Below are 24,521 nucleotides of genomic sequence, written 5' to 3'. Positions count from 1 at the left end.
TAGATCTCAAAATGATCAGGCAATCTCTAGATCTATCCTTCCTCACCACTCTTCCCAGTCTAAAAGCGGTGATAATTTTAAAGTCCTTATCTTCTTCTATGCCCCAGAACTTTGATAATTCTGCTGTCAAAAAGCCAATCAAATCTTCTTTTTCAAGTTCTGGTATTGCTCTCAATCTGAGATTGCTTTCCCGATTTTTCAATTCCACCATAGACAGATAGGCCTGCTGTTCGTTGATTTGCCTGCACAGTGGCCTTACTTCCCTTCTTACTTCCTCGACCTTCTTATTGGCTAGTTCTGCTTTTTGATTTGCTTCTTCAGCCAGTTTACGATTCTCTGCAGTTGTTGTCTGAATATTCCCAATTACTTGTGTATTTTGAGAGACTTGCTCAGTCAATTTGTTAATAGTGGCTGTCACTTGGTCAAATTTTAACGCCTGTTCATCAGCTTTTTTATTTAAAGTTGCCAGTTGTTCCAAAATTTCTTTAGAGACTGGGTCAAGCCCTCCTGAAGCCATATCCCCTGGGGCTGGCTGTTTAACTTCTCCTTCTTGCAAGCTTAAAACAGTAGGGACAGATGATCTACGTGGCTGCACAGTCAAAGTTGTTTGCAACAGTTCAGATTGTTTAGCTCTTGATTTGGCAGCCCTTGTTTTTCCTGCGCCACTCATTCCACAGCTGTCTATGTATCAAGGTCAATTTGTAAATCCCATGGGAAAAACAGTCCAGAATATAAACATCCAGGCAGAAGATGAACAAAACAATATGCAGTTCTCAGAGACTAAATATTCCACAGTCCTATAGGGGGAGCTCCCCAATAGTTAGAGAGAGGGGAAAACTTTCCGCCATTAAATTCCCAGTGGACCAAAAAAAAAGAGGAAAAAGGGGGGAAACACCTTCAATATCCTTTTAAACTTGCAGAGCTTTACCCAAGTTAAAAACAAAGTCTCAATAATGGTGCAAGCAACAGTTCCTTATTTGTATCCCACAATGATGCTCAAATGTAGCACATTCAGCTTTAAATACAGTTTCCGCAAATTGACAGTTCTTTTGTATCCTGACAGTCCGCAGACTGGTCTCTCAGGATTTTTGTAATCCACCAAGAAAAGGAACAATCCCAGTCCAAGTCCAGTCAATTTACACGAGAATAGTCTTTTTTACTTCTAAATAACGAGTTCAGAATTTGCACAGTAAAAACCAACTTCCTTTAAAATCCCCCTTTCAGCGCTTCCCGCTTATCGGGGTCTTTGCTTTAAACTTTAAGCAGCATCGGAAGACGGACTTCCTTTTGACGTCTCCCGTTTTCAGCCGAATTCAATAATTTAGTTCCCCAAATCTTGTGATTCTTACTCACGAGTATGTTGTTTAAAATCGGATGTTCAAAGAAGAAAGGTCAGCGCTCATCAGCAGCAGCCGCGCGGCTTCACTTCCGCGGAAAGAGCGATGAACTCACAGCACCGCTCCCCCTTTCACGTTCCGGAGCCCCTTACGGGGTTCCTTCTTCGTTTTCAGGGTCGCTCTTGGTGCCCGCCGAGTCCCACGGCCACAGGCTCACTCTGCCTGTGGGTTTTCTTAACGGGTCTCCGCTCTGCCGCAGCGGACGACCCTTTTCCGCGGAGCCCCTCTTCACAGCGCAAAGAGGACCGCCATTGCCGTTTTGCGCCGCCTCCGGAAGTCCGGGGCCCAGAATAGCTAAGCTGAGGAAGAAGTGGCTGGTATTACTTGTTTGTTCTTGGTCCTGATCTTGCCTGCCCTTGCACACTCCTGTTGTCTTTGCATATTTAACCAGCACGTCTGTTCCGATTGGAGTCCTATTCCTGCAGTTCCACATCCTTCTCTTTGGCACTTTGGCATTAGGTTCCAGGAGCTGGACCTGAGCACAGAGGCTTTCTTCTACTTGGACTCGACAAAGGAGCAAGAGTGGCTGACAGCTGTGGAAAAGGCTTTGCGTTCCAAGTCCAAGTACAAGAAAGTAAGTCCAACCCCACCCATTTCTTCAGCAGCCAGACAGCTGTCAGGAGCTGGAGTGAGGAGGAGGAGGAGGTCAGCCAGAAAAAAACACCTGGTGTCAGTGGTGTTTTATTCAAAAGAAGCCAACATTCTTTATTCAAAGAAACCCAAACCGTGCAGGCCTCGTGATCACAGAAACCTTTCCCAACAGGTCTTGCCCCAGTGAGGTAGTTGTGAAGGCTGAAGGTTGCTACCCTCCCACCACTCTCTGAAGTCTCCTCCTCCCCCTGGTCCTTCCCAAGCAACCTGAGACTCTGACACCTTGCCTGTCTTTGCTCCCTCCTCTTAATTTCTCTGTGTTTTGGGAGACCAGCAGGGAGGGGAGCTGATCGCAGCAGGATGGGGAGACCCCCTGGCTTCTTCAGCAGCCTGCCTGATCTCTGCCTCTTGACCCCCGCCTCCAGCCTCCACTTCTGCCTCGGATTCTGGGCTGCTGTTTGCCACAGAATCTTCCTGCCCTCCTGCCTCTTCAGTTTCCTCCTCTTGCTCACAGTCTGCTCCCTCTTCTCCCTCGGACGACTCAGCCTCGTCGTCCCCCCACCAGTTCCCTGGCTCTGAGCCTTCTTCCCTTGGGGGATCCCCAGTTGGTGCCACCTGCCACTCCTATCTGCATCCAGCCGGCCCAGGACAGCAAGCACTGAACAGAGCTGGTAGACATCCCAGTACCTTGCATCTTCTAGGTGCAGCTGGTGCGTCTAGTCGGAATGATGTTGCTCATCGTTGTCAGGAAGGACCAGCTCAGCCGCATCAAGGAAGTGATGAGGGAGACAGTGGGCACAGGCATCATGGGGAAGATGGGGAGTAGACCCTGACAGCGGAATTCCCTACGTCAATCTTTCTTTCTGTCTGTCTATCTGTTTTTCTAATCTCTGCCAACCAGTTCCCCCCTCTTTCCTGCTTGCTCTCTAACAGCCATCTTTGCTCCGCCCCTGCAGGGTAACAAGGGGTGTGTGGCCGCGAGGTTTGTCTGCAACAATACCAGCTTCTGCGTTGTCAATTCCCACCTTGCTGCCCACGTGGAAGACTTTGAGTGCCGAAACCAGGATTACAAGGATATCTGTGCCCAGATGAGCTTCCTGCCCCCTGACCAGGGTCTGCTGCAGCTGACAATCATGAAACACAAGTGCGTTTCGAGGGCTTGGAGGGAGAGAGCCTTGGCTGATGTAACTTGCTGGTCTCCGCTATCTGGAGAAGCAAATTGAGTCATGTTTCTGTAACTTTCCTGCCTGTGTGTAGCTCAGGGTAGGCAGCATTTGTTGTTGTTTAGTCGTTTAGTCGTGTCCGCTTCTTCGTGACCCCCTGGACCAGAGCACGCCAGGCCCTCCTGTCTTCCACTGCCTCCCGCAGTTTGGTCAAACTCATGCTGGTAGCTTCGAGAACACGGTCCCACCATCTCGTCCTCTGTCGTCCCCTTCTCCTTGTGCCCTCCATCTTTCCCAACACCAGAGTCTTTTCCAGGGAGTCTTCTCTTCTCATGAGGTGGCCAAAGTCTTGGAGCCTCAGCTTCACGATCTGTCCTTCCAGTGAGCACTCAGGGCTGATTTCCTTCAGAATGGAGAGGTTTGATCTTCTTGCAGTCTATGGGACTCTCAAGAGTCTCCTCCAGCACCAGAATTCAAAAGCATCCATTCTTCGGTGATCAGCCTTCTTTATGGCAGGCAGCATAGTGCTCTCCAAATGTTGATAGACCAAAATTCCCATAATTGCTAAGAACTGGCCTTGCTGACTGGGGCTCATGAGAGTTCCACTTCAGCAACACCAGGAGGGTGCAGTGTCGGCGATCCCTGCTGCTGCAGCTGCACCACTAAGGTTTCTACTAGAGCAGCCAGTAGAGAGCAACATAAACCGAGTGGCAGAGATGTACTAGATTAGATTATAGCAAATGTGGGCAACTTCTCCAGTGATCGGGGTGGGAGTTGCAGTTTGTTAAGGGCAGTAATGCAAAAGCAGAGTGGCCATTTTGCATGGAGAAGGTTCCCGGCTCAGTCACCAGTGTGTGCAGATAGGGCTGGGCATGATCTCTGCCTGAAAGCTGCTGCCAGTCCATGTAGTCCATCCTGAGCTTGATGGGTCAATGGTCTGCCTCAATATAAGGTAGCTTCCTATGTTCCTGTGTAGTACAGCAGGGTTTGGAGGGCCACAAGCGCCCTGCCCATGAATTCAAGAACCAGGGGAAATTCTAAAAGTCTTTGCTGAAAGGACATCAAAGCAGGGGCCAGGTGAACCTCTTTGGGAGATTATTCTGAAAGGTCGGGTGCCATGACTGAAAAGGCCCTGCCATACTTGAAAGAGCAGGAGTTCCCTGGGAAAGGGCTGCCCCTGCTAAAGATTCGAGTCAGTGGAGAGGCAGTGCAAAAATAAGTGGGCCTTCTTCTGGTACCCTTTTCCCAAACCTTGAAACACTTTAAAGGCCAAATGGGATACTCTGAATTGGGCCTGGAAGCAGTTCAAGAGCCAGTCTAGTTCACAGAGCACTAGCCTAATATGATCATACTGCCCAATCCTAGTTATCAGTCTTACTACATATTGCAGGAAGTGGCAGCAGGCTGCCCCCCGCCCCCGTGAGCTAGCCTGTAGCTGTGGTTTCTTTGCTTTTTTCCAGCATTGTCATCTGATCACTAAAAATGAGCTTCAGCGACTTCTGACCTACGGCCAGGTGAGAGACATCTTTGTGTTATATGTGGTGGTTTAGGATATTGCCCTGTTTATTTCCTTTGTCTGGGATACCCCAGCCTAGGCTAGAGAAACCACTTTCAGACAGTTAGGAGCAAAGAACATAGGATGACTGCGACTTCTACAAATGCTTTTTAAGGTTGCAGGTTTGTGCAACCTGAATTAGAAGCAAGTCCCAATTAAGTTGGAGGGTTGCTTTGGAATAAGTAGGACTGCTCTGCAATTTCCCAGTTAGAGGGCTTTCCTAGCTCAGCACACGCTCCAGATGTTGTTGGACTCCCATCAGCCCCAGCATAGCTGCTGTCCAGCAATATCTAAAGGTCTAAGGTTTCCTGCTCTAGGTTTTGCATCTGTCTGGAAAATCTGTGTTGCTCACATGTTCTTATCAGCAGAGACTTCCATTAAGTCCAATAAAATTGCTGATGCCTTTTGTTTTACATTTTTCTCTCCAAGGTTTGTGTGTTCATCATGTTGACGACCTTTCTCCCACTTGGCATAAGGATCATTGGTATTTTGTGTTGAAACAGAGGCCTGATTGCTGCACCTTATGGTGGATTTAAACTGTGAGCGTAGTCATGCCTTAGCCCTTTGAAAAGGATGCTGCAAGGAAGGCAAGGGGGGGCAGCCTCAGACTTCCAACATATGCAAAATCATAATAAAACATTAAAAACTTCCCTAAAGGCTGTATAGTTACTTATCTCCTTGACATCTGATGGAAGGGTGTCCCACAGGGCAGGTGCCACTACTCAGAAGGCCCTCTGCCTGGTTCCCTGTAACTTCGCTTCTCACAGTGAGGAAACCGCCAGAAGGCCCTCGGTGCTGGACCCTGATGCCTGGGCTGAACAATGGGGATGGAGACACTCTTTCAGGGCTGAGGCCAATTAGGGCTTTAAAGGTTGGCGCCAACACCGAGAATTGTGCTCAGAAACGTCCTGGGAGCCAACGTAGAATGCAAAATAATAATAATAATAATAATAATAATAATAATAATAATAATAATAATATCTTTATTGTCATTGCCCCCTTCGGGGACAACGAAATTACTTGACTGCTCCATAAAAACACTAATTAAACAATACAGTATAATACAGCAAGGGAGATTAGATGACTTTCAAAGTCCGGGCTTCCCATTCAGGGCCGAGATCGCTCTGGAGAAGAAGCTGTTCTTAAGACGGCTCGTTCTTGTCTTCATCGTCCTGTATCTCCGTCCCAACGGCAAGAGCTCAAAGAGACAGTGACCAGGATGCGATGGATCTTTTACTATGTCCAGTGCCTTCCTATGGCACCTTGTGGCATAAATCTGTTCTAAGGTGGAGAGTGGGCAGCCAACAATGCTCTCTGCTGCCTTAACAACCCTGCACAACCCCATCCTGTCCTGGGTAGTACAGCTTCCGTACCACACACATAAGCCATAAGTAAGCACGCTCTCAATGGCACAGTGATAGAAGGCAAGCAGCAGTTTCTGCGGAAGATGGTTTTTCCTTAGTATTCTCAAAAAGTACAGTCTCTGCTGCGCCTTCTTCACAAGCCCCCTTGTGTTGACACTCCAGGACAGATCCTCTTGTAATTCAATGCCCCAAAATCTGAACGTTGTTACCCTCTCCACACAGACCCCATCAATCAAAAGTGGCTGGACCTTGCTCTTCTGTCTCCTGAAGTCCACCACAAGCTCCTTTGTCTTCCTTGTATTTATGAGCAAGTTGTTAGCTCTGCACCACTCTGTCAGCTGCTCCACCTCATCTCTATAATCCGTTTCACCCTCCCTTTCAGGGATGAGCCCAATCACGGTTGTGTCATCTGCAAATTTAACAACCCTGTTATTAGGGTGAGTAGCGACACAATCGTACGTGTAGAGAATATAAAGGAGCGGACTGAGTACGCATCCCTGTGGTGTTCCTGTGTTAGTCTTAAGCATATTAGAGGTATAAGGGCCCAACCGAACCCTCTGGGGGCGGTCTGACAAAAAGTCCAATATCCACCCACAAAGTGATAACGGAAGCCCCAGATCTTCCAGTTTAGACATCAGACGTTGTGGTAGAATGGTATTAAATGCCGAGCTGAAATCTAAAAAAAGCAGTCTGGCATAACCCCCCCCCCCCCCCCGCTGCTCCAAATGTGCAAGGACGGCATGGAGGGCAATTGCAACAGCGTCCTCTGTCGATCTTTTCGTTTTATAAGCAAATTGGAATGTGTCCAGTCCCTCTGGTAGGCAGGCAATGACCAGCTTTTCAAAGCACTTCATGATTATAGGTGTGAGTGCTACTGGACGAAAATCATTCAGATCTTCCGGGTTAGATTTTTTTGCTATTGGAACGATAATAGAGGACTTTAGGCAGGATGGAACAATAGCCTGGGCTAGGGACCGATTTAAAATCCCAGTGAAAACTCCTGCTAGTTGATCTGCACAGTCTCTCAATACCCTTCCAGCTACCCCATCTGGCCCTGTGGCCTTCCTTGGGTTGATTCCCTTCAACACCTTCCTCATCTCTTCTTTTTCCACAGAGACTACTACATTCCTTTGTACTGATGATGGTAATGGTGGTGATGATGGCAAAGCCTTCACAGGGAGTGGTGGTGGTGTTGGTAACGCCTCAGCAGGTGTTGCTGCAGATGTTACTTCAAAACGGGCAAAAAAGGCATTCAAATCCTCTGCGAGGGATGCCCCTCCCTCGTCTGCCAGGGAGTCCTTGGATTTATACCCTGTTAATTCTTGTACACCTTGCCACACCTGCAAAAGGATGGTTTTGCAGTTGCTCATAGTGTCGGGGGTGTATTCTGGTGGCTGTTAACAGTTTGTATGGATTATTGGTACATATAACATTGTCTATTGGAGGTATAGCTAACCTGTGGTCTGCCAGATGTTACTGAGCTGCAGTTCCTGTTGGCTCCAGCCATCATGGCCAGTAATCAGGGATGATGGGAATTGTAGTTCTGCAGCATTGTGAGGGCCACGTGTCTGCTGCTCCTGAGTTAGAGGATTTTCCTGTCGTGTGATGCAGCAAAGTAATTTAAGATGACATGGGGCAAAAAAGCACAAGCATCCTGTACCTTTAATAATTGTGTATAAGATAGGATTTCAGCAGGTATACCCCTTTTTTTGCACTTGGCTAACCTACTAGTAGGGACGCGGGTGGCGCTGTGGGTTAAACCACAGAGCCTAGGGCTTGACGATCAGAAGGTCGGCGGTTTGAATCCCCGCGACGGGGTGAGCTCCCCTTGCTCTGTCCCTGCTCCTGCCAACCTAGCAGTTCGAAAGCACGTCAAAGTGCAAGTAGATAAATAGGTACCGCTCCGGCGGGAAGGTAAACACTGTTTCTGTGTGCTGTTCTTGTTCACCAGAAACGACTTAGTCATGCTGGCCACATGACCCGGAAGCTGTACGCCAGCTCCCTCAGCCAATAACGCGAGATGAGCGCCGCAACCCCAGAGTCGGTCACGACTGGACCTAATGGTCAGGGGTCCCTTTACCTTTACCTTTAACCTACTAGTACTTCACCTTGGTCTTCCAGCACAACAGTGGCTGTTAATAGACTCCATTGTCAGGCAACAGGGGGTCTTTTGCTTCTCTGTCACGGCTAAAATGGCCGCTGTTTCTTTAATGCGAATAAAGCTGGGTCAGCATGACTCAGCGGCTTGCAGCAGGTTGTATATATATAGTGAGAAATGTTAGTCTGAGACTTAGGCTGGTGTTTGGGTTGGTTGGTGCTGGTGTGTATAGTTATTCAGTCGTGTTTTGCACAAAGACTTTTAAGAATAAAACTCTGCAAGCATATTCTCGTGGACTCTCTTATGCAGACAAGGGTCCGAGGACCAGGCTGAAGAGACAAAGGGAGGTCAGAACCCTTTCCTTCTTTTTTTTGTTTTTTACAAACACTGACAGATTATGGGCCCAGTGTTTCTGAGCATGTGCAGAGTGCAAAACGACTGACAGCATCTCAGCAGGGAGCTGTTGAGTCCTGGTGGTGTACAAAGCCCGTGGCTGTGCGTTGGAGCAGTTGGTGGCAAGCTGTAACTGTCTGCAGCGACGCTGGAGCGGCTAGGATCTGAGGATCTGGAAAGCACTCAGCGTCAGCTACTGGAACAGTTTGAACTACTGGAGGACCACAGTAGGCGACTCACAGAGCGGCTACACCAGTTGCAGGGCCAGGCAGGACCTGAGGGTCAACAGAGGCAGCAGCTAGAAGCCGGTGAGTGCCAGCCAGGACCATCCAGTCGGACTCTAAAGAGAGAGTCAGGAGAGCTTGCTGGAGACCCCACAGAAGGGGCTCAGCAAGCACCAGCAGAGATGGCAGATTTCCAGTCTTCCCAAGTTGTAAATATTGGGGGAGGCATCCCTTTTGAACTTCTCTCAGAGAGCAACTGGCTGAGTTGGTCAATTAAAATGCAGCAGTTGTTAAGGAGAGATGGACTATGGGAATGTGTTGAAACTGAGGTTTTGAGGACTGACTCTGCTGAGAAAAAACGGCTAGATGAAAGGGCTCGTGCCCAAATTATGCTGTGTTTGAGCAACTCTCAGTTATTGCATGTAGCAAATGCCAGCATAGCGTTTGAGTGATGGAATTTATTAAGGGCAATGCATGTCAGAGAAACTGCTGGAACTATAATTTCTCTGACCAGAAGGCTGTTCAGGACTGTTATGAAAGAAGGTGAGAGTTTGGCAACTCATCTTCAAACGCTGAAATCTCTGTTTCTTCAACTACAGCAGAGAGGTAAGCATTATGATGAGACTGACCAAACCTACATTATCCTTTCAAGTTTGCCTGAAAGCTGGTTGCCTGTGATTAACAGCACGGAGAGTATGCCTCCCCGAGATCTGACCCTTGAGTATGTGGTTGGAAGATTGACCGAAGAAGCAGAAAGAAGGTCAGATAGACAGGCTGAACCCCAAGAACGGAGGAGTTACAGCCAAGGGGGCCAGCAGCAGAATCTGCCAATGGAGCAACGCCAAGGTTTGGACTTGGCCATGGCGGTGAGGAGGTGCTATAGATGCAACCAAGCCGGGCATCTCCAACGTCAATGCAGGGCAAGACTTCCAGGAGACGACGTGGAGCAGAGACAGCAATCGACGCAGAAACATAAGCAGAAGGGGTTCTCTTCAGGGAAGAAGAACACGCGTTCTGCTCAGTTTGTGTCTGCATTTTCTCGAGAGGAGAGAAAGATACCTCGAGGAACATGGTTGCTGGACTCTGGGAGTAGCAGGATTATCTGCAACAGTCGGGAGGACTTTAAGACCCTGGAGAAGCCAGCCGATGGAAAAGACTCAATCTATCTTGCTGATGGTCGTAGAAGCAAGATTGATGGCCAGGGAACATGTTTCCTGCAGTGCTTGAACACTACTCTACCAGAGACTCTGTTTGTCCGCAGTTTGGACTATAGTTTGCTGTCTGTAAGCTGTTTGATTAATGCAGGGTATAGTGTTAACTTCACACAGGATGGTTGTCTGATAAAGAATGGAACTCGGGTATGTGGCCATGCAAAGTTGGAAAATGGGTTATATGTAATGCAGGACAAGCCTGTTAAAGCAGCCCAGGTGGTTCAGGAAAATTTGCCAGTTCATAAGGGGTGTGTACATGAACTGCACAGAAAACTGGGTCACGCCAATTTCCATGTGCTTTCAGAGATGCAAAAGGTGTGCAAGAACCTAAAAGTAAATAGCTGTAACTGTTTCCTAGATTGCAATGTATGTAAAATGGCCAAATCTAAGAGGAAGCCTGTGGCTTCTAAAAGTGACAGAGTATCTAAAGAGGTTTTAGAACTTGTCCATTGTGACGTGATAGGCCCTTTCCCACAGAAGACTGAAGGGGGCGCCAGATATGCTTTTCTGGTAATAGATGATAAATCACGTTTTAGTTGGCTGTTTTTGTTAAAGCAGAAATCTGAGTGTTTCTCCACATTCAGAGAATGGGTTGCCCAAGCTGAAAAGCTCTTCGCTCAGCCTGTTGTGCAGCTGCAAACAGATGGGGCGGAGACTTCTGAACAAACAATTTGGGGCATGGTTGCGATGTAAGGGGATCACTCATCGTTTGACTAACCCTTATAGCCCTGCTGAAAATGGTCTGTGTGAAAGACGTGGGGCTGTAATACAGTCAGTAAAGGACTGCCTCCTAGTGGATGCAGGATTGGGTCACAACCATAGGCTGTGGGGCGAGGATTTTCTGACAGCGAACTTTTTGATTAATAGAACCTGGTCTAGCTCTATAAAAGATATTCCTTATCGTGTGTTGTTTGGGAAAGAACCAGAGTGGACAATGCTCCATAACTGGGGTGCTTGGGCACATGTAAATATCCCCAAAGCTCAGCGCCAGAAAGGGGGCGCTAGAGCGCAGAAACTGCGGTTTGTGGGATATCAGTCCTATGGCAAAGGGTGGCGTTTCAATTTACGCCCAGGACGCTTGGTTCTGTCACGAAGCGCAGACTTTGCTGACCAGGACAGATGGACTGTGATCCATGCCAACCCAGATTGCCTACTGCCCCTGCAGGTAAGAGAAGAGGCTTCTTCTACGCCATTGGCAACACAGGAGCAGCATGAGGAGGAGGCACAGATTTCCCCAAAGGATGTGGCAATAGATAATACTTCTCTAGAGGAAGAGGAAGAAGAGCCAGAGATAAGGGGCGGAGAAGAAGTACTTGTGCCTAGGCGCTCCCAGCGTTTAAACAAGGGTGTACCTCCTCAGCGTTTGACCCTAGGAGGAGTGAGAGTATGCAATGTGAGTTGTGTGGAACCACAAAGTTATAATGAAGTCTTAGACTTACCCCCTGGAGAACATGCTTTGTGGCAACAAGCCATGAAAGAAGAAATGGACTCTTTTAAACGTAACAAAGTGTTTGAGGTTATAATGCCGCCACCTGGTGGCAGAGTGGTGTCATGCAAGTGGGTTTACAAAAGAAAAACCCTTGCATCTGGGGAACCACGTTTTCGAGCCAGATTAGTAGCCAGAGGGTTCACTCAAATTAAAGGGGAGAGTTATGATGAAGTGTTTTCTCCCACTGTAAAGAGTGAAACTTTCCGTTTAATGCTTTCCATTGCTGCTGTAAGACAACTAGCAGTGCACCATTTTGATGTTGATGCTGCATATCTGCATGCAAATTTAGACCATGAAGTGTTAATGAGACAACCCCCTGGGTTTGAAGAGGGGAATGGTGCAGTCTGGCGTTTGAAAAAAGCTGTTTATGGTCTCAAACAAAGTGGAAGGTGTTGGAACCAGTGTTTAAATGAAGCCCTTGTAAAAATTGGTTTTAAAAGGAGTGTGGCTGATCCATGCCTGTACACCAAGGGGACAGGCAACAAATATCTAATGCTCTTAGTCTTTGTTGATGATTTGCTTGTAGCAGGGAGTTCCACAGATGAGATCCAGAAGCTCACAAGTCAACTGGGGAAAAGGTTTAAGCTTAAAGCCTTAGGGCCTGTAAGTAGAAGTAAGGCAGGAAGCTGATGGAAGCTTCCTATTGAGCCAGAAAGAGAAAATTCTTCATTTGATAGAGCAGTTTGGCATGGAAAACTGTAAGCCAGTTCAGACTCCCATGACACCAGATTTCCCAAAGACAGTGTGTGATGATGAATTTGATCAGCCTGAGTTGTATCACTCAAAAATAGGATCACTGTTGTATTTAAGCCAGTGGTCAAGGCCAGACATTGCATGCGCTACAAATGTTCTGAGTCAACGTGTATCTAAACCCAGTACTGCTGATTGGTGTGCTTTGAAAAGGCTTATCAGATATCTAAAGGGGACATTAAATGTATGTTTGAAGATATCTAGTACACAAGACGAAAAACTAGAAGTATTTGTTGATGCGGACTGGGGAAGCTGTGTAGCTACCAGAAAATCTACAAGTGGAATGGTTATGATGTTTGCCAATTCCATAATTGGATGGAGGTCAAAGAAACAAGGATTTGTTGCGACCTCATCCTGTGAGGCAGAATATGGGAGCCTGTCGCTAGCATGCAATGAAATCATGTGGTTTATACAGATACTAAAAGATCTAGATTGTAAAGTAGATTTGCCTATCCAAGTGTATGAAGATAGCCAATCGTGCATTGCATTAGCGGGCTCAGAAATAATGAAATCCGCACCAAAACATATTGCTATCCGTCATGCGAATGTTAGAGATTGTGTACAGAATGGGGTAATCAAACTGGAGTATTGTCAGTCACAAGATAATATTGCTGACTTGTTTACCAAGCCTTTGCCAGCAACATGTCATAATGAATTGATGACAAAACTGGGTTTATGTATATAATGAATGAATGAATGAATGAATGAATGAATGAATGAATGAATTTATTAATACGGTCACAGACCAGCGTCAACACACACAATATCACAGATCATTAAAAAAAAAAATATCAGAAATACGGAGGACAATATGAATATAACAAGGATTTAAATATAAAAAAAATTAAAGTTAATTATTAGCGTGCCCCCTATAATTAACATTTGGGGGTTTGGTCATTATGGGATACCACTTGCTTCCTGCGATTAATTGCAGACGTACAGAATTTGGCTACATTTAATGTAGTCTTGGGATTCTTGTCCTCTAACAGTAATTTTAAACTATGGTGTTCCAATTCTTTCCTGGACTTTTGCAAAACAGGTGTAATAAAAGTCAAACGTATATCCTCATAAAGACGACAACGTAATAGTACATGTGAAGTAGTTTCAACTTCCAACGAGCCACAAGGGCAGACCTGTGTTGTGTATGGTTTACCCTCAAATCTGCCCTGAAGTAAGGCAGAAGGGAGAACGTTGAATCTGGCGAGGGTAAAAGACCGTCTGTATTTGGGTACCTGAAGACCTGACAGATAGTTAGCTGGAGAGAAACCTCTCCCATGGTCCCTTATTGCTGGATGTTTGATCATTTCGCTCATGTGGCATTGTAATTCTACGTCCCAGATACGCTGGCGAATTGTAGTCCTAGCTTTCTCGAAGCCTGTCGCTATCAGGGTCTGCTGTGGGATCCCCAAGCCTTTAAGCTTTTCCAGCAGTGTAGCTTTCCATTTGGATTGGTAGGTATCTAATAAGGTTAAAGGTGCCAGCCCAACCGGGAAGAAAATAAGCTTTAGCCAATAATGGATCTTCAATATCCATATCCGAGTACTGATAGGAATTTGCCCAACCTCCAAACGGACCGCTATGTTGGATACGCAAGAGGGGATCCCCAGCAGGCAGCGGAAAAACTTAGTTTGGAATGCCTCTAAGAGAGTAAGGTTTTTAAAGCTGCAGATCTGGGATCCATATAACAATTGTGATAGTATTTTGGCAGCAAAGACCTGGGAGGCTGCCGGTATGTGTGGCCCCCTTTCCCATAGAAGAATCTTATTAACGCTTTGGTAGATCTTTCTGCATTTGCAATAGTATTATTAATCTGAAAGCGCCAGGAGCCCCTTTCCTGGAAGGTTACACCCAGGTATTTAAAGGTTGCTACCTGTTCTATTGAGCGATTTGTCTATTCTCCATTTGTGCCTCCTCCTTTTTTTAGAGAACACCATGACTTTGGATTTGTTGTAGTTAATTGTTAGTTGTTCGATGCTGCAGTATTTGGTAAGAGATCTCAAAAGTTTTCTTAATCCAACACAAGAAAAAGAAATTAAAACTGTGTCATCCGCATATAAAAGGGCCGGGAGGGGCGTACCAGCCAATTTGGGGGGATGGGCATTTTCTTTCTCCATATTTCCTACTAACGAGTTGATATAGAAGTTAAATAAAGTAGGCGCAAGGACACACCCTTGCCTGACCCCCTGATGGATTTGGATTTCCTTGGATAGGTGGCCCTGTCGGTCACACCTTACCCGGATCCGTGTATTTTCACATATAGACTGTGGATGAGATACAGTAGGCGTTTGTTTATATTTGTGGCGCTTAGCTTTCCCCAAAGCCTGTCCCTCGGTATTAAATCAAAAGCAGATTTGAAATCTATAAAGGCCACGCATATGTATGTATGTATTGTTTCTGTTGGGGTTTTTCGCATTTAAGAAGCAGAAGGGGTGTCACGGCTAAAATGGCCGCTGTTTCTTTAATGCGAATAAAGCTGGGTCAGCATGACTCAGCGGCCTGCAGCAGGTTGTATATATAAAGTGAGAAATGTTAGTTTGTGCTGAGGCTGGTGTTTGGGTTGGTGCGTGCTGGTGTGTATAGTTCTTCAGTCGTGTTTTGCACAAAGACTTTTAAGAATAAAACTCTGCAAGGATATTCTCGTGGACTCTTTTATGCAGACAAGGGTCCGAGGACCAGGCTGAAGAGACAAAGGGAGGTCAGAACCCTTTCCTTCTTTTTTTTGCTTTTTACAAACACTGACAGCGATTTCTTTTTGGCTTTAGCTGAACATTCAGCATACCCAAAAGACAGCTTTTGCTGATTTCACAGAGGGAGAGATCAAGTTCATCCTGACGTACAAATTCGCCTCTAAAACAGATCGCTGGGACTCCAGGTAAGCGCCTGCTTGATAGTTGAAACTAATTTGAAACTAACTTTGGATTGTTTAAAAGAGGATACTATTGACTGTTACAAAGAGAAACTGTTTCCCCCTAGTGGAAGCCTTTGAAACTGGTTGATTTACAAGAGTTGGACTAGGGGAATTTCCAGCTGCAAGTTAAAAACCGTGAGACTCTGGGACTGACCTTGAATCTTACAAATGTTATGGTAAATGGAAGAGGAAAAACAGACCAGTCAACTGTTGATAAAACATTAAGGTCTGGGAGGACTTGGTAACAATCCAGGAGAGGTCTAATATTAGGCCCTCCTGTTCTTTTTGTTGCTGTCTCTGTACTAGTACATTTGAAACTAAGAGGAATGTCGACAGAAGAGGCTTTGGTGGCTGCATTATATAAGATAAATGATTCATTGGATCAGCTTCACAGGAAAATGGACATGATAAATGCAAAAGTGGACGTTTCAATTGTTGAGGTTGACTTGAATGCAGGGAGTATGGACAATACCAATACAGAAACCACCCAGAAATTGATACAAGAACCTATTTTGATATGGCAAGCTGTGGAGGAAGTCAAGGAAAAAGCTGTTGCTGTTGAAGGTACAGAAACACAACTGGAGAGAAAGAGAGCCCCAGCCCTACAGAGGCAATTTGATGAACATAAGTTGACGCTCGCTATGACTGAACTTAAGGAAAAACAGACGAATTTGAGGATTAGAGTTCATCTTTGGTGGACATGCCCAAGGATTAAGACACTCTGGGAGATGATTCATAACGAAATGAAAAAGGTATTTAAATATACCCTTTTGAAGAAACCAGAGGCCTTTCTTCTGGGCATGGTCGGTCAATTGGTGTTAAAGAAGGATAGAATTTGTCACATGTATGCAACAATAGCAGCAAGAATACTCATTGTGAAGTACTGGAAGACACAAGATTTATCTATTCGGGAAGAATGGCAGATGAAGTTGATGGACTATATGGAATTGGCGGAAACGACTGGCAGAAATCTGAGACCAGGGAGAAGAGTCGGTGGAAGAAGACTGGAAAAAGTTTAAGACTATGTATAGAAATATTGCAAAAATAATGAATGTTAGAAAAATGTTGGAATGAAGTTATATGGTTTTAGTAGAAATGTTATAAGGAATTAAGTATAAATAGACTAATAGAGTATTAAAGGGAAAAATAAGATTAGAATATGTTAAGATAATCATAGGATAGAAAACAGAGGAAGATGGAAAGGAATTGCTGAAACAATTAATAGAAGTGGAATACAAAAAGGGAGGTGTGAGGAGGTCGTGGAAATACGGGAATGAAAGTTAAGACATTGAAATCGTTTTGTGCTTTAAATGGTTTGCGTCTTGTTTTGTTAATCTTATCTTTTTTCTCTTTTTCTTCTTTGCTTTTTCTTTTCCTTTTTTGTTTTTTTCTGTTTTATTGTGTGTAAACGGTTGGAAAATCAATTAATATTTTTTTTTAAAAAAAGATAGTTGAGCCGTTGTAAGTAAGTCCTCTCAATCATTCTTCTGCAAGGCTTGTTTGTTTTTCCTAGTCTGCTGAGATGCTAGTAGTGTCCTGCCTTTCCATCCTCCTGAGCAGGCTAGTAAAACATATATTTTAAAAATGGTTTTCTGCTAAGCAAGCTGTTGGAAGAGGGCTAGAGTTGAGGGCTGGATGGACTTCCTTTCCTCTGCAGCCAGAATGGACACCAAGCCACGGAGGAAGAGAGAGATCCAGCTCTCCTGAGGCATCTGATCAAGGCTTGTCATGCCAGGCATAAAGCAGCTGGCTAAGTACTTTGGCAGATGTTTATCTCCTTGAACAGCCCCCCCCCCCCCGATTTATAACAGGAGACACGTTTCTTATAGTTGTAAAAGGAAATTACAGGCTGGGAGCAAAAGGTCATATTGACCATACAAATTACAGAATACAATCAAGCTGCAAAAACACTAATTAAGAGTTGGTAAATAGTGAAATTTATTGTTTAACAGAAAATACCATGTGCTTCCCATCAGACTCGAGCCACATCTTCCTAAGGTTAAAGGGCAAGAGCTAATAGAAACAGCAGCTGGCTTGAAAGGGGGGTGTAAATTTAAGGGGTTGCTTTTGGAAACTGTTTTTACTAAGTTCCTTTTTACTTTGAAAAGGCCTTTTCTTCTAAAAATCTATATATGTTATGTATGAAATATATTGGCTTAAATGTAATTATGCAAAGGATTTAGAAAGTAAGAAATGTTAGATTCTTATGTTAGATTCTTATTTCATTGATGGTGTGTGAGAAGGTGAACCCAAGATCTCTGTTTAAGACAAAAATTAAAACCATGAGCCATCTGTTTTAGCCATCTGTTTTGGAGTGAAAGGGCAATAGGGCAAAGATGATCTGGTAATTAAGGTGCCTGGTCGAGGCAAATGTAAGATATATGGCTACTTGTCTGCCATTTATGGATAGAAGGAAATATAGCTCTTTGTCTCCCATAAAAGGTAATAGGAAATGGGTGTATCTTTTATGATTGGTTCTAGCAAACAGCCAATAGGAATTTCAACCAGGCTGATTGCACAGAGGCAGCCAAAGGAGGAGCAAGGGGGCTGGGCTGAGGAAATATAAGTGCTGGCCATCAGGGCTGGAGTGGGCAGAGCTTTGGTATTCATATACCACTGTGTCTCTCATTTATTTGTCTGACAAATAAATTATTATTTTAATTTCTCTATTGCTGCGTTGAGTATTTCATTCCAGCTAAGCGTTAACCACAAGCAGGGTGCTACACTCCTTCACCTGCTCACTTTGCTTGCATGGAATTCCTGGTTGCCAAAGGCTGCTAGGCGAGTTGTGAAATGCAAGGCTGTGATATGTTGTCTTCCTCAAGCCATCCCTGCTCAAAGTCTCTGGAAATGTTTTGGCTCCTTTTCCACAAGCAGCCTTTCCCCCACATTTGTCCTGATAACCAGCATCCTCTGTTTCATGGCGTGTATAAGCAGAGAATCCTGTTTGTGTCAAGGAAGTCTGGGAATTAGACTTGGTGCTCTCTCAAGATGAGTCTGCCAGGGCATAAGAACATGAGAGCAGCCCTGCTGGATCAGGCCATTGGTCCATCTGGCCCAGCATCCTGTTCTCACATTGGCCAATGAGATGCCTCTTGGGGAGCCCACAAACAGGACCTGAGTGCAACAGCACGCTCCCCTCCTCCAAGCCATACTGCTTCTCCTGGTGGAGTATGTTCTGTGGCCATTATGGCTAGTAGCCATTGAGCCTCACCATCCAGGATTTGGCATATTCTTGTGGTTCTGGACAACTGTCAGAAGCCACCTAGGCCTGCTAGTTTAATTGCTCTTGCTGTGGTAATGGGGAAATCAAAAGGACAGGCGGAACATGTAGTGACGAAGCCGGAAAAGGGCAGGCTCCTTTGGGCAGCATTTCAGGTGCCAGAAAGGGTCTTTTGGATCACTGAAAAAATAGTGTCTGAACAAGAATAACGGGGCCCCTTGCTTTGGGGAAGGATCATCATTTGGTGGTGTGCCATATGCTTTGTATGCAGAGTCTCAAGTTGAAAGGCACCGCCACCTGAAAAAGGATTGGGCCACAGAGAGCTGCTGCCAGCCAGAGTAGACTTAATTAATTGTGGGGTTGGAAGGGATCACGAGGGTCATCTAGTCCAACCCCCTGCAATGTAGGAATCCAAACTGGGGGAGGTCAGAAATTCATTCTGACCTGGTAGAAGGCAGCTTTTGATTTCCTGACAACTCTCTCCATGAGGCAAAATGCCTGCACACCTGCAAGGTCCGCCCCTTCAGAAGTTGGACTCCCAAGCCCCATCATCTCCAGCTCTTGACCGTGGTCAAGATCACACGCCATGTGTGAAGCCAAAGTTTGACTGTGTGAGCCTTGTGTGTTGCCTCAGCCAGTCCAACAGTCCTGGTGTCTCTCCTGTCTCCTTGCAGTGGGAAGTGCCGTGTGCCAGCATGGTGTGAGCCAATCCTCTGGAGAGGAGGCAGCGTGAATCAGCTCAGCTACCGAAGCCACATGGAATTGAAAAGGAGCGACCACAAGCCCGTCAGCTCCCTCTTCCTCACAGGGGTAACACCTGCCCTGGCCAGGGCTATCGTCTATTCAGGGTTTTTAGTTGCCTGCTATGTGGCACCTCCTCGAATCTGGGCAAGCCCTGACCAACAACCAGGCCCCTTTCCACAGAGCTCCTCCTTGGCCAATGACTTCCGGTGCAAGGAGTGGGCAGGTTTTGGCTCTGTTAAATCCCTAGGCTTCCATTCTCCACTGTTCTGAGTACACGCTGCTCCTGCAGGCATGGCAGACCACATGGGCTGAACTGTATACCTTAACCGTTGGCTCCATTCATGCAATGGAGCTTCTGTGGTACTTGGCTTGGAGCATTTGGCTTCAGCCCATTGGGTCTGGAAGTCACAGCCGCTGCCATCCTGGGAAAGCTCTCAGAGTTACAGTACTTGCCTCTTTCAGGGCTGGGAACAGGGGGGTGCATCAGGCCTTTCTGCTCTTAACTCGTGCCCCCCCCTTTCAGTCCATAGCCCCAACAAATGTGCTCTGCCCCCCCCCATAGGTGAAGGTTGTGGCTGACCGACAGTACCAGAAAGTGTTTGAAGATATTGTTCAGTTGATGGACAGGATGGAGAACGAATTCCTTCCCTCCCTGGAGGGAGGTAAAGACGAATAGGATCCTCTCCAACCCCTTAAAGAGGGTTTGCTGCAAAAAGACCAGGGGGGAAAGAAGCCCTTGGCCCATCTAGCTCAGTCTTGAGCGGTTCCCCAGGATTTCCGGGGGATCTCTCCCAGCCCTACCTGGAGATGCTGGGGATAGAACCTGGGACCTTTGCATGCAAGGCAGATGCCCTTCCACTGAGCAGCAGCCTCTTCCTCTTCCTCGCAGGCAAAGACTCCAGGGGTAGCCAGCATGTTGCCCTCCAGATGCTGGACTACAACTCCCATCATCCCCAGCCAACATGGCCAGTGGCAAGTGCAGCAAGATCTGGAGAGCCCCACGTGGACCTGTTGCATGTGCAGTCCCCTAAATGATAGCCCGGGGCCAAGGACAAACTTCCCCCTGGAGCACGTTTCCTTGCCTCTGCTGAAGGCAAGCACTCTCTTTCCTCCCCCCCCCTTTTTGCTCTGCAGTTTCCGTTTGAGAATGTGACGTTCCGGCAGCTGCAGAAGGAGAAGTTCCAGATCACAAACAACGGGCAGGTCACCCTCCACTTCTCCTTTATCCCCAAGCTCAGTGACAGCCAGTATTGTAAGCCATGGCTTCGCGCTGAGCCCTGCGAGGGATACTTGGAGCCCAGCGCGTCTCTCTCTGGAATCAGAGAACTGTAGAGTTGGAAAGGGACCCCAAGGGTCATCTAGGGAAGGCCTTGGTTTCCTTTTCATCCCCCCTTTTCCCCTCCTCTTCCCAACCCTCCTCCCTCAAACCTTGGGAGTTTGGTAGAGCAGGGGAGGCTTAACATTTGTGGGCTGCAGAGACTTCCGGGTTGGTGCCATCGGTAATGGCGGATTCCCTCTGAGTTTCTGAGGGACCAGCTCCGTGGGATCGGGTCTGACCGCTGCGGCAAAGTGGGGACCCTTCAAAAATCACAGGCGGGTGAAGCCTGTGAACGTGGGGACTTGGCGGGCACCTTTTGCGCCCCCCCCAAACTGCGAAGGGACCCTTTTATGGGCTCCGGAGCGAGACGGGGTGAGCGGCGCGGTGCTGAGAGTCGACTGCTTCTTCCGCGGAGTGAAGCCGCACAGCCGTTATCGGAGAGCGCTGACTTTTTCCTGGGACAATTTGACTTCGAAAGCAACTACCCGTGAGTAGGATAAAATTGGATTTAAAGGGAAAAATAACTTAATTCGGCACCGAAGCGGGAAGGTATAAACAGGAAGTCCGCCTTCCTTTCTTGTAAACAGATCAAAGGAAAGAGACTGTAAGCGGAAACTTTGAAAGACGTTTGAAAAAAGACTTAAATCCTAACATCAGAAAAGCGATCTCCCCTCCGGATTGCAGGAGAGGAGGGGGGAAAGGTTTGAACTGTATTTATCTGCAAAAAAAAAAAAAAAAAAAGAGGGAAAGGAAGCTAAAATCCACCGCTTAGAACCTGGGAACGGACTGCCCTGAGACAAGGAATGCCGCTCTGTGAAAAGCACTATCGGTAAACAGAGTACTTTTGACAGCTAACTCTGCAAGAGAGATAGTGTTTCTGGACTTCTCCTGGCTTTAAAGTAACTGATTAAGTGCAATTGAAACTGTTGTTTTCTTGTGAATTGGGGGATTTATAAGGACTACTTTTTTAAAAAAAGTTGCAAGCTTTGACTGTTACTGTGTCCCCCTAGAGGAGGTTTGACATTGCTACAATAACAACTGGGCTAGGGGAATTTTCCATTTCAAAACAAATTCTAGCCGTGGGATTGACCTTGGACTTCTATGAGAGTGTTATGGCAGATGGAAGAGGAAAGTTAGAGTTGATTCAGGAAGAAACTACTAGGTCTGGCAGACCCTATCGGACAGATACTGCGTCGCAGCGAAGAGCTTCAACATCTGGTCCTTCTGGACCATCTGGATTATCAGGGGCTGCACCCCCAGAAGTTAAACCAAAAGTAATGTTGTCTGAAGACATTTTGGCCCTGGCACTAGGAAAAATTAATGAATCTTTGGAAAATTTAACTAAACAAGTAGCTGAAACAAATAAACAAGTAGCCGAAGCATCAGTTAAAATTGACCAAAATACTACAAGTATTAATAATTTGGGACAGAAGGTGAATACCAATACAGAGACTATTGAGAAATTGTTACAGGAATCTGCTTTGACCCGAAAGACAGCCGAAGAAGCAAAAGACATAGCAACTGCTACTCAAGAGAAGATACCACCGATATATAGGCAACTCGAGGACCACGGTTTGACGTTGTCTATGATTGAATTGAAGGAGAAACAAAGAAATTTGAGAATCAGGGCTGTACCAGAACTTGAGAAAGATAACTTGACTGACTTTCTTACGCAGGAATTTGCAGACTTCTGGCAACAGGATTTGGGGAAGGAAGAATTTAAGATAGTGAGCGCATTTAGACTTGGAAGAGGAGGAAGGAAGAACAAGGTGAGAGACTGTTTGATTACCCTTCGAACAAAAGAGGAGAGAGACAAAATCTTGAATCTGCATTACCAAAAGACTCTGGAAATATATGAGTCAAGTGTGGAGATATTTAAGGACATTCCAAAACATCTTTTGGACTTAAGGCTTAATTACGGAGATCTGGTTGCCCTGCTGAGAAGAGAATCATCTTTAGGTGGGAATTCCCTCAAGGCCTGTCCTTTAAATATAAAGGAAGAAAGATAAAAATAAGATCAGTCAATGACAAAGATAGATTCTTGAAAGACCACGGAGAAGACCTACAGAAAGAAGTGGAATCTGGAGAAGAGCCAAAAGCACTGGAAAGAGGAATACTAGATATAGCAAACTTATCTTTTGGATTGCATGGTTCAGAGAAAGTGACACCACCGACAGAACAAGAACAAACACTTGGCGCAGTTGGAGGTAAAGAGAAGTAACCCCATCATGGCTCTGCAACTATTAAGTTGGAATTGTAATGGCCTCAACTCTCCTCGGAAAAGGAAAAGTGTTTTTCATTTACTAAAAAAGGAACAATTGGACTTGATTTGCCTACAGGAAACACACGTGATAAGGCTACATAGGAAAGTATTGATCAACAAGAGATTGGGACAGGAGTTTATTTCATCTGACAAAGTTAAAAAAAGAGGAGTAGTGATTTATGCAAAGGAGAGACTATCACCGAAATTCATTTTTAAAGACGATCAAGGAAGATTTGTGGCAATTGAAATTCAAATTCAAGGAGAGAAATTTTTGATAGTAGGAATTTATGCACCGAATGAGGGGAAATCTGAATTCTTTCAAAAGTTGCATGAGACCTTAAAGGACTATTTGGATTACAATCTGATCTTGATGGGGGATATGAATGGAGTAGTATCTACAAATATGGATAAGGCACAAAGACAGGTAGTCACCAAGGATGGTAGACTACCGAAAACATTTTTCGAGCTGACAGACAACTTGGACTTAGTCGATACTTGGAGAACAAAGAATCCGTTGGGAAGAGAGGGAACCTTCTTTTCTGAAGCCAAGATGACATGGACTAGAATTGACCAAATATGGGTAACTAGAGGAATGGCACCAAAGATAAAGAAAGTGGAAATTTGTCCAAAAACCTGCTCCGACCACAATGCTGTAAGGATGGAGATGAAACTAATATCAACTGGCTCCTTCAGATGGAGGATGAATGACACCTTATTCAGAGATGAAGAAGTGTATAAAAAGGCCCAAAAAACCTTGAGAGACTATTTTGAAATAAATATGAACACTAATGTTGAAAAAAGAGTAATCTGGGATGCAAGCAAAGCGGTCATGAGAGGGTTCCTGATACAACAGAATGCAATAAAGAAGAGAAGCCAAAATGAGAAGAAAGATAAAATTTTGGAGAAAATAAAAGAAAGTGAGAAGAAATTGAGAGCAAAACCAAAGTCGCAGGAGATTTTGAGAGAAATAAAGTTATATCAAGTACAATATATGGAAATGATGAATCAGGAAATAGAATGGAAAATTAAACAAATGAGACAAAAAACATTTGAATCAGCTAATAAATGTGGGAAATTGCTGGCTTGCCAAATGAAAAAAAGACAAAAATTAAATATTATTACAAATTTAGAAGTGGAAGGAAAGAACATACACAACCCAAATGAGACTAGAAACTGTTTCCAGAGGTACTTTAAACAATTATACACACAAGGGCCACAGAAAGAAATGGACATAGATCAATTTCTGAAGATAAATGGATTACAAAAAATCTCTCAAGAAAGTAAATTAATGTTGAAATATAAAATATCTGAACAGGAAGTAGAAGGTGCCATTCAAAATATGCAATTGGGCAAATCTCCAGGACCGGATGGGCTGACTTCTAGATACTATAGATCCTTGAAAGAGTGGTTAGTACAACCTTTAAAGGAAGTCTGCAATGAAATATTGGAAGGGAAAAGGGCACCAGAGTCGTGGAAAGAAGCGTATATTACACTTATACCGAAAACAGAGACTGAAAAGACTCAGCTTAAGAACTACCGCCCCATATCATTACTTAATGTGGATTACAAAATTTTTGCAGACATTTTGGCCAAGAGATTGAAAAAAGTGTTGATGGAAGAGATTCATAAAGACCAAGCGGGCTTTCTCCCGGGAAGACACTTGTCTGACAATTTGAGGAATACAATTGATATTTTGGAAAAACTAGAAGTGAACATAAATACTAAAGCAGTTTTGATATTTGTGGACACGGAGAAAGCTTTTGATAATATCTCTTGGAGTTTTATGAAGAAGAACCTACAGGGGATGGGGGTAGGCCAAGGCTTTGAAAA

At 45.3% G+C, this 24,521-nt stretch overlaps 1 protein-coding gene across 1 annotated transcript in view; it reads left to right on the top strand.

The window, feature by feature from the left end:
• Positions 1-1,374: 1,374 nt before the first annotated feature.
• LOC308467620 (inositol polyphosphate 5-phosphatase OCRL-like) overlaps positions 1,375-24,521 on the top strand; it is a gene marked incomplete at both ends in the record, with an annotated part of 39,461 nt that continues 16,314 nt past the window's right edge. Inside the window, 9 exon segments of the mRNA XM_080989360.1 lie at positions 1,375-1,391; positions 1,857-1,971; positions 2,690-2,810; positions 2,922-3,124; positions 4,612-4,665; positions 14,998-15,107; positions 19,041-19,176; positions 19,673-19,762; positions 20,245-20,410. Of these exon segments, the coding sequence (XP_080845486.1) occupies positions 1,375-1,391; positions 1,857-1,971; positions 2,690-2,810; positions 2,922-3,124; positions 4,612-4,665; positions 14,998-15,107; positions 19,041-19,176; positions 19,673-19,762; positions 20,245-20,410 (1,012 nt within the window).

Source organism: Podarcis pityusensis (genome assembly GCF_964106645.2).
Source record: "Podarcis pityusensis genome assembly, chromosome: W".
NCBI lineage: Eukaryota > Metazoa > Chordata > Lepidosauria > Squamata > Lacertidae > Podarcis > Podarcis pityusensis.
Note: the sequence above shows the minus strand (reverse complement) of the source record. Positions and strands in the feature narration are given on the sequence as shown.